The sequence below is a fragment of the Miniopterus schreibersii genome (genome assembly GCF_964146895.1).
Source record: "Miniopterus schreibersii genome assembly, chromosome: 19".
Taxonomy (NCBI): domain Eukaryota; kingdom Metazoa; phylum Chordata; class Mammalia; order Chiroptera; family Miniopteridae; genus Miniopterus; species Miniopterus schreibersii.
In genome coordinates, this window is record NC_138119.1 from 17844442 (window position 1) to 17858515 (window position 14074).

A 14074-nucleotide genomic window follows, 5' to 3' on the forward strand; every position below is an offset into this window, starting at 1 on the left:
AACTACAAGGTGCTACTATTGTGTTAGTCGGTCATGTAACATGACAGGCTCAGGATTTAAGTAATTTCATGTCTTAATTCAAGTAAGCCTGATATTTCCTGACTATTAATCTCAGTCACATTTGCATAATTACATTAAGAGCAATGACCAATTACCTTTATGTCTAGAACCAAAGAATAGGTAGCTTCTAGAATTGCTTACCTTAGAGAAGTGGCGTCCCCATAATAGCACATACACATTTTAGTTATGAGGGTCCCAAGTGACTTACTGCTAGTTGAGGATTACATAACCACTGGAGAAATAAATTTGCTAAATTGTATTCTTGTCAGAACTTATTATGAGAAAATGACTTTAAAATTAAACAAGACTAGCCCTAGCTGGTTTGGCTTGGTGGTTGGAGCGTTGGCCTGAGGACTGAAGGGTCCCAAGTTTGATTCCGGCCAAGGGCACGTACCTTGGTTGCAGGCTCAATCCCTGGCCCTGGTTGGGGCGTGTGTGGGAGGCAACCAATCTATCTATGGTTCTCTCTCCCTTTCCCCCTTCTACTCTCTCTGAAAAGCAACGGAAAAAAATATCCTCAGGTAAGGATTAAGAAAAAATTTAAAAATTTATCAAGACTCTTTCAAGATAAAGGAATTAAGACCGATAAACTAAGCTGAAACAGTTTTTAGGTTGGACCATGCTACCATCCTAGTCCAAGTCACCATTAACTCTTGACTGATCACTTTCCTAATTGTACTCTTGCTGCATCTATCCATTCACAAGAAATGAGATCATGTCGTTCCACTTAACCCTTCCTTTGAACTGCTTTTATAACAAAATTCAAATGCTCAACCAGCCCTAGAAGGCTCCATGTACCTAGTGGGTTCCTCTACCTCTTCAAACTCATCCCATACTTGTTTCTTCCTTGCCTATTAATGGCAGCCATGCTCATCTTTCTGAAGCTGTGGCTCAGTCCCATAAATTTTTTGATGTCCAGTAACGCCATCTTCTTACAAGAACTTTACGGAGTTCTTCAATCTTTAATGTTTCTTATGCATGTGTTGTGTGCCTGAGAACAAAGGCAACTTTGTCTAAGAAACCCTCTACCAATCTGCTTAAACAGAGATTAGACTGAAAAATGAAAACACAAATTCTTCTTGAGTTAAAAGGTTTGTGGGTTTTTTGGTGTTAAAAATGTACATTATCTTTAAGCATAAAACTGTTATGTTATTTTTTCCAAGAAATAGTAATATTAGTTTGATGTTGATATCCTACAAAGACTACCACAAATTTAAAAATAGTTTCTCACTATTTACAAGAAAAGGAGTTAAAACATTTTAAATAAAGTACTGCCTTCTTAAAATAATTCATTTAAAAACTGAGTCCCTCTGATAACTAAAGGTACCTTATTGCATCCATCCAAACACATGAAAATTAACACGACCCTACAATGTTGACACTTAAAGTAAAATATTTTTAAAAATCAGACCACATAAAATACCATAATAATCTGCTTCTATATAAACACATTCAAAGAGATATCAACTCTCTGCTTCTTGTTTTGATGATTTTCTGGACCTATCTGCCTAAGTAAAGTTCAATTTTTTTGACACTTTAATATTCCCTCTACACCTCTGCAAGAGGCTGTTCATTAATCTTGGAAACAAAGGTCAACTAACATTGTTCTGGCTGATGACAGGTATAACTTTTTAATGACAGTGACCTTTCCTCTCAGAACTCAGTCCAAAAGTATATCAGGTTCTCAACTCCCAGAAGTTAGTTAAGATATAACTGTGAGGCTGAAACTAAAAAAATTTCACCTAAGTTTAAAGTAAACTCATTGGATGGTAAAAACTGATCTGGCCCTGGCTGGGCGGCTCTGTTGGTTGGAGCATTGTCTTGTACACCAAATGGTTGTGAGCTCTCTCTCTCTGGTGAGGGCGCATGTGGGAGGGTAACTGATTGATGCCCCCCCCCCAATAAATAAATAAATAAATAAATAAATAAATAAATAAATAAATAAATAAAATTCAATGAAAACATATCCTTGGGTGAGGATTAAAAAAAAACCTGACCTGAATTGATGTAAGACTATTTTTAGCCCTGATTAATCCCGTCAGGTGAACGCTCATACATTTTGCTGCAGAATATTAACGTGTTTGGGAGTAACGTATTTATTTTCCAGATCCTGTTGGAGGGTGTTACAAAACATGTATTGTTCATAGAGTATTCACACCGAGCTTCTCCAAGAGTCTATTTTCATAAAATATGTGGAGTTAATTCTGTTTATATCTTTTTCTAAAAAGCGTTCAGACTTTTAAAGTAGCTCAAACAGAAGGCTTCACGTTGCTTTTGCTTGACTTGCTACTCTACTAACTTCTTTAATTTTACAAATGGGAAACTATTTAGAAAATTAACTAGTCTAAGAGATTATGTGGCTTGGACATTTGGGTAACAGGGCTTCAAATTCTTTTCTTCTTTGCCAGGGGCTGACAAACCACGGTCTACGGGCAAACCCAACCCTCCATCCGTTACACAGCCACACTCGCTTGTTTACATGCTGTCTGTGCCTGCTTTCCTGCTAAAAGGCAGAGTTGCGACACAAACCTTATGACCTGCAAAGCCAAAACTTTTACTATTTGGCTCTTTACAGAAAGTTTGCTGACCCCTGCACTGAGTCTACGTTCCGCCCAGGATGGTACTAATAGCTATGACTATGTGATAGCTATGATTTTATAAAATAAGTTGGTTTGCCTGCATTTAGGGCTTAGTATATGTATGACACTTTAAAGGCAGAGCTCCCTGTCACAGATTGACATTCCCTTTCTGTTTGAATGTGGTCTCAATGAGTCAAAATTTTCAACCCTTGGTCAGAACCAGAGGGGCTGAGGAGTATAGTACTTGCTGATGATAGAAATCTGGTCAGAGAATGAAGAAAGGAATTCATAAGGTAAAGCTATTAATCTTCCCACCTACTGTAAACATTAAATTCACTGAAAGGAACCAATGTACTTTTATATTTACATTGATGTGCATAATTCCAAAGAGGCAGGGAAATACGGGCCTTAAAAATTACTCACTTGCACATTACTCTATGGCTCATGTGTGCTACTTCTTGAGAAGATTACCAACTTTTGCCACAACTGACAAAAACTTTCCCAGCTCAACTGTGGCTCAATAAACTTTTATTATTTTTGTTATTTATTTTTATTCAAAAGAATTTGTTTCCCTATCACAAAAATCAGATGCCCACACCACCAAGAGCAGCAAGTCCACAGAGCTACACCGATGGTGGAGAGTTCACTGGGTATCCCCACGTCCCAACAGGCACAAGGCAGGAGAAAGTAGGAGAAAACATACTCAGAACAGATCCAAAACCCACAACGACGCTGGGGACAGACTAAAGTGACAGTCTCTGTCTTCTCTCATTGTCAGCTGCAGATGTACTTCAGCAGGACCAAGTACAACTGAACTTGAGTAAACCCTTCATACCAACTCCAGCACCTAATTAAGGAGGAAAAGGATCAGTTTAATAAAAAGTTTTAAAATATAGAGTGTAATAAATCTTTACTACATTATAAATGGAGAACTAAATCAGGAAAACTGTTCCTACTGCTAAAATGCGCAAGAATTTGAAGGAATCAGACATTAGTCCTTTCTTACTTTCAATTCAACAGTTAGATGAATGCTTTGAGATTAGTTATCTCCATCATCAACTAGAAAGAAAGTGGCTGATGCGAAGCATGGATACTACATTTTTGGAATAGATACAGGGTAGGGCAAAAGTAGGTTTACAGTTGTGTCCACTTTTGAATAAATAAAAATACAAGAATAAATTTGAGTATGTGAAACAGAGAAGCATGGATACTACATTTTTGGAATAGATACAGGGTGGGGCAAAAGTAGGTTTACAGTTGTGTCCACTTTTGAATAAAAAAAATACAAGAATAAATTTGAGTATGTGAAACAGAAAGTTTATTCTTGTGTTATTTATTAATTAAGTATTGTATTCAGAAGTGGATACAACTATAAACCTATTTTTGCCACACCCTGTATGTTGGTATCTTTCCACATTCTTAAGAAAATTTTAAGTATCTCTGTTCAGGATTTTAATCTATTCATTTCTTCCATTAATAAACAGTTTATAGTAATCAAGGTATACAGGACCTAATATCTTGCCTTTGCCTACTGCTTCACATATTTTCTAGTTAATCATATGGTGTCAAAATATTTTGTTAGTTATTAAGGTAGAATCTTATCATACAAGAAAGGTGTGATATTGCTAAAATTAAAAATAACAAGCAGCAATGATCAGTTATAAAAAGAGTAGAAGAAATGGCCAAGAAAGAACATAGAACATGAGGAAAATTACAAGTTACTGTGAAAAAGAAATGTAAGATGGAGACTGCAATTCTAGGTGGAAAGATTTGAAGGAACAACTATGCCCCGTTCTGTTACTGCTAAGGCTTGACTTAGACCTCTGCTTCCATACTAGTTTTTGTCTTTATTGTTAGCAAGCAGGCTACTTAACATAGGAGGTCAATGCTGTTGAACAAAATCTTAGGTTTGCCACTAAGGCTTCATGCACACATATGGTACGCTCAGCTTCTGTGCCTACCCTAGCAATCCCAACTGCCTCAAAGGCCACACTCGCAGAGGGATAGGCGTGGCTTTTTCAGTAAACGGCTTATCATGAGAATAAGATAAGGGGAGACTGAGAGACTACAAAGAGCCACTTAAAACAGATTCCAAGACCTTCTATCACCTTGCTGGAGGCCTCTAGAACATGACACTGATCAGTCAAAAGCCTGGCTTTCATTTAAGCTGTCCGTGGCTCTCTAAAGAGGCTTCCCAAGTAGAGAAACTAACTGCATGGAAAGGAGTACACCAATCGATTAGTCTGACTGGCAAACGGCGCAGCTCTGCTTTGAGTTTGCTCCCTTCACCTGTAGGACAGGGTGTTAGGCTTGGATTTGCTCCCTTGGTTGCTAGGTCATTCCCCACTCAGGATGAGTATAAGGAAGCCATGGCAAGATTCATGCTAAGTGGCAGGGGAAATAGATACATATTTAAGAAAATAAACAACTTCCTGATATCTTTATATTAGCAGAGAATATGTAGAAAGAATTGGTATTCACAGAATGTGCCGATCAAACCCCTGCACTAAAAACCTCCTCCAAAATAGTATTTTGTTTTAAAAGTTCACGGCTTAGCTCAGGATTTGTCCAATGTATAGTGCCCAAGTGCTAAATATCCAATGGTATAATTAGGTATAGTTTTTACTTCTGTAAGTTCCTAACTACAAAGAAAAGTAGGTGGCAAACTATGTATGGATTTGACACTGAGACTGTGTGCCCACAGACATTTAAGTTTCGGATTACACTAACGGCAAGATCACATGATTGATCAATTTTCAAAGGACTACTAAAATACCTTTCCTTCCCTCGGCAACTGAGGAAAAACCTACTTGTCAGGGAAGAGGGCATGAAGCATACAAGTAAGGGATTTTTGTAATCTGGCGACTGTCTAAGCATTCCAGCTCTAATCTGGCCCTTGTCCACAGGTGCCCTGAGGGGCAGTTGCACTGGCATAACAGAAGCTGAACAGCACCTGGCTGGCAGCAGATGCTAACAGCCTTGCCCTTGTTTCCTTCTCACCACTGATCAATCCACTCAGCATTCATATACCCCAACAAGTACTTTCACCTCCACAGCTGCAAGCTACTTATTCTTTCCCCTTCAATCAAAACCATGTCCAAGCAGAGACCCATGATTTGGAAATACCTCTAAGATTAGCACAACTCTGTATTTCCATGTCATGGGTACAGTCCGGTAATCTAAAAATGGAACTGAGTTGAAAATGGAGATGTATAAAATAAATAGCTTACCTTAATTGTGCCCTGACTGTTAGCAGCAATCAGCACATTGGACTCCTGGAAAAGAACAAGAACTTTTAAAGTACAGAGAAGGCCTTTCTGGAGGGCAGTCCCAGAGAGGAAGTTCCTCTTCATCTTTCTCTCTCCCCTTCATCCTATGACACCAACGAATCTAAAGTGGGAAACCAGCTAACATGTTTTTAACTACAAATTTTAAACACAAAATCCCATACTTTGAGGATTAAGTTTTTTGGTTTTTTTAAAAATATATCTTTATTGATTTCAGAGAGAGGAAAGGAGAGGGAGAGAGAGATAGAAACATCAATGATGAGAGAGTCATTGATCGAGCCCACACATTGGGCATGTGCCCTGACCGGGAATTGAACCCCGATCGCCTGGATCCTAGGTCAACACTCAACCGCTGAGCCACGCCCGGCCGGGCGAGGATTAAGTTTTAATAAAAATAATAAAGTTAGAAGCAGAGTAGGAAACGTTCAAATGTAGAGAAAAGTAAAGGAGAAATAGATTACAATTAGAAGGAAAGTCAAGAGAAACAAAGGCTAGAATAAAACACCAATAAAAGTAACTTGAAAAACATAAAGTCCACACTCCTTTCCATAGAAAACTCCCCCTTTATTCATTTTCTCCCATTAAATACCAGTAATTGATGTAAATGCGGTCAATATCTCTGGCATAAATTTCTGGGGACAGCTGTTTGGTATAAGAAAACAAGTGTGAATCTTCATCTGGGGGAAGGAAGGTTATCTCTCTTTGTAATTATTCTATCCCTCAGTACATACATTTTTAATAACTTTGTTGGTTACCTGAAATAAAATGTATGTGGTAACGTATTTTTATATTCTAAAAGCTTTAGGAAAAAACATTTCTCTGGTAAGTAGGAAGAGTGGGAAAAAAATGGACAAGACTTAGTTTACCAGAGGAATCTCATTAAGTAGGAAGACTAGGACGTGTCTCCAGTTGGAAATGAGGAGTCTGGAGCTCTGGAGCTTGAATGTGTATAAAAGTCCTTTTGCTTTTCCGAGTAAGCAGCTAAAAGGAGGTAGACAGGCTCAAACTGCCACAGGGGCCACATGGCTAACAGAACGACCAAGTTTAAACAGCAGCCATGAGAAACAGATAAAGGGTCAAGACTCAGTGAAGAATAGGGTCTACCTGACTATCCTACAGGTTTCATGACAAAGTGATGCAGGCAAGAAAGAAAACTCTTGATTTGTATACTGGGAAAGTTCCTTCAGCTAATCTGAGTTAAACTTGCTTTCTTTGCTATAAGGAATTTGTGCTCTAAAAAAACCAAACAACTTCCATTTCTGGCCATGGCAGAGTAAGTGGAACAAATTTGCTCTTACCAGCTAGAAAATTAAACAAAATATATAAGACAACATTGGACAACAAGCAGTGCAGGACTGTGATTCTTAGAAGGGAAACAAATGAGGTGAGTCCTATAACTGCCCTGGCTTTCTGCTTGGAGGCAATTTCTGGACCACATAGCAAACAAGGGGAATCCATATAGAGCATAGAGGAATCTAAGTAGAGCACAGGAGATAGAGACATGAGCTCAGGGTATCTGTAGGACAGCTGGAATTTGTATAGCAAAGTAGCACACATTGTCCTATCTCCTCCCTACACCCAACTTAAATTTTTTTAAGACCTAATCTTTTTTTTTAGGCATCCAAAGGAACTTGTGTTCACAATTAGGGAATACATATTATAAGCTGCTCGTAGGGGTGGATGTTACAAATATTTAACAACAGGCATAGGCACCAGTCATAAAAACTAGTACAGGTATATCATTACATATCTGTCCCTGACTGTCCATGATTTTAGCATATCCTTGGCCATAGAAGTAGTTACAGTTCCATCCAATATTTAAGTATAACAGTAAAGACATAGTAAATATCCATCATATGTAAATATCCATCAGAATAAATATCCATCTAATGGAATTTAAAATTTATATAATGAGGATCAAAGTCTGAGGTTCCATAAAACCTCAAACAGCAAAGAACAATGTGAAACTGATGTATTGGTACAGTGTAAAAAACACCTGCCTTTATATTCAAATAAGTCGACTTTAATTAAAATCATCAGCTTTGATTTGTTATATATGAGGATCACTTGATTTCAATATTCATAGGTCTAGTTTGAGTAGAAGCCTGCGGTCACCTACACCTACATTTACTGGATTTTGTGCAGAAATTTTTAGGGGCATATATGATACTGCAGAAAAGGGTGAGGACACACATGCAGTTACATGGAAGAATACGGCAGCGAGCAGCCTCAGAAAGAATGTGGTAGCAAAGGGTTTAAGAACACGGACATCTCTTGGCCTTGGGTGAGACATCCTAGAAAGTGATAAAGAGCAGTGACAACATCTCTCAAGTACATTGGATACATATGTTCAGTCATAAGGCATTCTATTCCCTTGTGTTCATGATTTTTAGCTGGAGGTCATTTTAGTGAAGGGTCTTGAATCTAGATTTGAATTTATCATGCAAAGAAACAGAGTAAAAATAACACAAGTAGAAAATCTTAAAATGGTTCATTAAAATGAAGACTAGAGTAGACTAAGGACTTCTAAAGAGCCCAGAAATATAAGGCTAGTTATCCAACAACTGTCTGATGCAAAAACTGCTCAGAGTAAAAAATATGGGGTTTTCAGAACCACAAACAGGACTCTCACACCATCAGTTATAAATAAATTCACAGCTGTAGCTTGCTTATTAGCACACCCTGGTGCTACATGTCACACCTCAGTGTATTAGAAATGCCACTGCCGCTCCCTCCCCATCCCCACCCCATCTCACACCTACAGCAGAACACACTCCATGAAAAACTAAGATTTCAAATTTAGTACTAGAAGTTAATACTTAATAGCCAGCATTTTTCCCTGTAAATGGTCATTTCTGAATTTATTTCAGTAAAAAAATTACATAAATTGTATTTTGGAAAAAGCCCACTTTCTTAATGACAAATCAATCCTTAATGAGAAAACCTTCATGAAAGCCACCTCTGATTAGCTCTAAAATACTGATTGACCTTTACTGATAACCCTGGGTTAGTTAAACTAATGTGGTCCCTCAGAAAAGTATTTCTATATTCATTCCACTTCCTGTCTGTAGCTTCCTGAAACAGACAAACAATACCTATTTTAAAAAACCATACGGTTCCTCAAAAACCAGTTAAGATGGATGCAGAAGTAACCTCACTTGGTAGTCCATTAATAATCCAATATACTGTGGAGGGAGGAAGAAGAGGGTAAAGGGGGAATAATGGAAGGAGACTTTACTTTGGGTGGTGAACACATGATACAATATAATGTATACAGATGCTATATTATAGAATGGTACACCTGGAAGCTGTATTATTTTATTAACCAAATGTCACCCTAAGAAGTTCAATAAAATTTTTTTAAAAATCCAGTACACTTAATCAGCAGAGATATTAAGCAAATGGCAAGGAAAGCAGCACATAGAATGCAGGTTTCAAAGGCTGTATGGAGGGGAACGATCAGACTTAGCCAGCTGTGCTAAGCCAGACAGAGACCTCCATGTTTATGTAGGATCACTGCAATTTGTAGACAAAGGCATTTTTCATTTGTCCACATGGTTGGTACCTGCAGGTTCCATTTTTGCTGTGCTTCATTACTAAGAAACATTTTGCTATCCAGTTTTCTCTATACCAACTTCCTGACTGCATCAGATTTTCATTTAAACACACTTGAATGCATTCAAACAAGTTATGGAAAATAAACAGGATTGGAGAACCATTAAAAAGACACACAACATACCAACTCAGTGATCTTTACTCAGAGAGAAAAGGTTGTAAAGAACATGTACAAGGAAAGGAAGACTGAGATATACACAAAAATATCCCATACATTCACTACCTTTCCTTCATTCCCAATGCTTTCCCAAGTCTTCTCCTTCTCACCAAGAAGACTTGAACAACTTAATTTTCCCTGCCACACAGCACTCAAATATTATCTCCAGAAACCTACAGTTTCCTTCACATGCTAAAACCTCTAGGCCTTTGAGTGCTCACCTGAATAAAGCTGGAGAACCACAGGCTTGCAATGACACATCTGACGGGAAAAACTCCATATTGAGGGGGGCCTCTGAGCATGGAACTATGAGTATCTACTGGCGCTATGTGCAAAGTTCCTCCAGAATATTTTGGGGCAAAGCTGTTTCAAAGCTTCTGTACTATTTTAGCTATACCATGTAACACAACAGAAACAGCAATGGATGTAAGACAGGGAGACCTGGGTTCTTAAACCTCTTAAAAGAGACTCAATTTCTTCAACTATAAAACAGATAATCTTTGGTACTTCATAGAATTTTTATAAAAACTCAAAACACAGTCTAGTACCTAACCAAAAAGGAACAAGAATATTATAGGCCCTCAAAAAATACATGGCAGTTATTCTTATTAAAACGCCCAAATGTCTTTTCAATAAAGGACAGCTGTCCTTGTCCTATGACTACTAGTGTATCTTTCTAGTCACCATATTTATGATCTTATAAAATTGATTAAAACCATAAAGTAGGTTCTCCAGGTTAAGTAGACTTAAATTTTATTATAATTCTAACTCTTAGAAACTAAGTAGCTGCTGGTTTTGAATTTTTTTTTGCTCTCAAAGCAGAAGCCAGGAATATAACTGGGGCCACACTAATGAAGCACAATTAGAGAAGAATATACCTGAATGGCCGCTGGCGGAGTGCATTCTATAGGTGTATCAGCAGCTGTGAGAAGCCAGAAATGAAGGAGATGAGATGGTTAAGAAAGGGATAGAAAAGTAGGGGTTGGGTTAAAAAAAAAAAAAAAGGATGAGAGGATTTAGATAAGGGGGAGGGAGAGAATAAGGCAATACAGATAGACTGGGAACAACACAAACACAAGTTCAGAGGTAAGAACACACAGAATGGGACAATAAAACTTTCTTAATAGATGTTTTGTGCTAGAAAATAGAAATAAGGTTGGACAAGTAGCATTATTTCAGATTCTTAAGTCTTGAACACCACTAGTAGTTTAGATATAATGCCTAAGATCAAACATATGAGGAAAGAGAAATAAAGGAGAGAAGACATTAAAAATCACATCTATGATTACTCTATATTTATTTTAAAGGCTGACTTCTAATTAATTACTTAAATTTGAAATCTGAGCTACCTTTGAATCTGTTCTTCTGGGTATTTTTTTCCTATAATTGAAATAGAATTTTCTTAAGGATCTTATTTAACTGGGAAGGTAAAATACAATTTTTAAATCAAAGGCACCTGAAGTGAAATAAGTAAAACAATCAAGTTGAGAAAATACATTTATGAAATTATATTCTAATTTTCAATGATGGCCAAATATCCAAGTTGGAGTTCCATGCAAATACTGAGTTTGAAAGTAGGTTTTCTGAATGGCCTAGGGTCAATTTAAAGGTAATAAGCAATGTTTGACTCTGTGAATTCCTGTGTAATGACTACAGACATTTGGCAGCAGTGTACGAAGGTAATCTAAGAGGGAGATAAAGGTGCTGGAAGTAATCTATGCAAGGAGGGGAGCGACAGGAATGAGGAGATGAAAAACACAAATAAATGAAAAATACAGGATATTTCAAACAAAGTACTATTGCTGTTTGATGAATAATTAGAAGATAAAAAAGAGATGCAACAAGAATGATTTAGGAGTTTGGGGATTACATGACTTAGAAGAATGACAAAGCCAAAAGGAAACAAGGATGTTAATCTGTCAGAGGCTGAAAGGAAAAAATCAAAGGAATAGCATTTCAGAATAAATTCCCAAAGACCTCACTGCCTGATTTAAATTGCCCTCACTTCTTTTTTTTTGGCCAGTTAGGGTCTTTGAAAATTTAATTAAGTAAAATCTAACTTGCTAATGCAACACATTTTTTTATAAAGCAAATACAAAAATAAAAAGGCTCAGAACCTGATTATGTTATAGCACTCAAGTATATATGAATCCCATGGGCAGTGTTTTAAAAATGGAAGTTCTGGAGCTTCTGTGTTGGTGAACATACTGGTGATGGAAATGGAAAGACAGCTTACCCACAGGAGGCATGGAAGCCCCATCCCACACCACCCTCACCAATACCTTTCCCTATGCATCTTTCCCATTTGGCTGTTCCTGAGCTATAGCCTTTATAATAAACTGGTAAGCATTTGATCAAATTTGGCTGGTTGAACACCAACAGGTGCTGCCTTCTGGGAGACAGATCTTTGACTCCAGCTTTAAGATTCTGATTTAGGACAAGCACTACAAGAATGTTCTAGCCTTTCTTTGTGCCAGTGAGGAGATCAAAGAGAACCCCTGCCTATTACTACCCCATGTTGCCCTTAGAGTTGGTCTTCACAACCTCTTCCAAAGGGGACTGGGAAAGCCTTCTTATGTGGCTCTTGGAAGCATTTGAGATATAGTACCTATTACTCCTATGAAATAAAGAACAGTTCTGTGGTAGCCGTTGTTGGGAATACTTTGGAAACACCTTTTTCTCCCTTCTCACATGGAAATACTGTTGGATCTCTACAAATTTCCACAAGTGGGATGAAAACTGGGTGCGTCAGGGATGGGATCTTTACTTCTTTCTCCCACTCAATTCTAGGCTATTTAATAAAATAAGAGATTTATGTGTCTCATAAAGAAACAACCAAAAAAATGAAGGTTCCTGGGTCTCACCTTCAGAAACTCTGACTTATAAGTCTGGGGGTTTAGAAATTTGCTTTTTAAATACATATTCCAGGTAATTAATAATTCTGAAGTAGGTATTAGTGGGCTATACTTTGAAAAAGACTAGTATAGATACTGAAAACTGTCTATAAATGTTGAACTCAGAGAAAGGAGAAATCTGCACTTTTCTGCTTGTGGTCAGGGGGCTGGCGAGGTGGGAAGTGAAGAGTAAAGATTTACTTGTTTATTTTTTTTAAAAAACTTGAGTGCCTATTTACAGATCCCATGCAAGGACAAGAGAATACAAAGATTAATAGGACAAGAGTTTTAAACCTAAGGAAGATTTTAAGTTTAGGGAGAATGATTATACATGTAAAAATTTAGTTGTAACACTTCCACAAATCTATATAAATTTATTTGGTTAAAAAAGACATATATTCAGTACTTGAATTGGAATTACATAAATGGCTCACAGAAATTTAGTAGAAAAGTTAACTTCACAAATGGAGACCTATGAGACTTTGAATTAATAAAATGGACTGGGAAGCTGAGAACTGGGTTGTTACCTACACTAGTGCAGTTGACATATACTATAAAATGTCCCCTTCTTTTCTTTCACCCTCTCATTCCCATATTTTAAAAGTAGTCATGATAAAGTAAAATATATGAAGTCAGCATAGCTTTATAGAATGCAGTTTTGAACTTTTTGCCCACATTATCAAGTGACATTGTACCCTTAAAGGACTCAAGTAAAAGTGGGGTAAACACAATGAAAATTAATTCAGAAAATGTTGACTTTTACTGCATGTGGAAGCACAAGTTCATAACATTACACATTTTAAAAAAATGTTTATTTATGAAGAGATGGGAAGAAGAAATGAGAGTTGTTCTTATGAGACAACTTTATAAGATTTAGAATTATGGAAAACTGTAACTGGCTTCCTGGTGAAGCAGGAGATTCTTATCACCAGGAGTATTCAGAAAGTCTGAAGGATACTCCACTAGAAATATAAATCATTCCTACAATAGAAAAAAGGTAAGGCTACATGAGTCTAATGGTAATCATCCACCCAATGAATACTCCACTACTTCGGTAGCTACAAAACTCTCTACTTAAGGGGCTTCCAGTCAAATAGCATCACAATATGTATCCAAAAGAAGGGCAGGAAAGGATATCTGGGCACAGCGAGCAACAAGGACAAAGGCACAAATGTAATAAAACAAAACAAAATTCATCATGGGGTGTTTGAGGCTCTATAAGCAGTTCAATGTTGCTGGGTGTTAAATGTGCCTATGCGAGCGGTAGATGACCATGCTGGGGAGTCAGGCAGGGGTCTGATGAAAGAGGATATTAGATGTTACATAAGGAAGCTTACATTTTATTCTGTAACCAATAATCATGTTTTTCCATACATATACTTCAGCATATGCAATCAATTCAAGTAGTGTTTATTAAAATCTTCTAAACTAAGAAAATGATATTCAATATTCACTCTCTTTCTATTACTAATATGGGAATTT

The 14074-nt window shown here is 37.2% G+C and overlaps 1 protein-coding gene across 4 annotated transcripts in view; it reads right to left on the minus strand.

Annotated features, from left to right (window-relative positions):
• Positions 1-3150: 3150 nt before the first annotated feature.
• Positions 3151-14074, minus strand: part of COP1 (COP1 E3 ubiquitin ligase) — a 93801-nt gene continuing 82877 nt past the window's right edge. For all 4 annotated transcript variants that reach the window (XM_081122294.1, XM_081122292.1, XM_081122293.1 and 1 more), the window contains 2 exons: positions 5870-5914; positions 3151-3486 (listed from right to left, as the gene is read on the minus strand). In XM_081122294.1, coding sequence (XP_080978420.1) covers positions 3469-3486; positions 5870-5914 — 63 coding nt within the window. In that variant the 3' untranslated portion in view covers positions 3151-3468. The remainder of the gene's footprint in view (positions 3487-5869; positions 5915-14074) is intronic.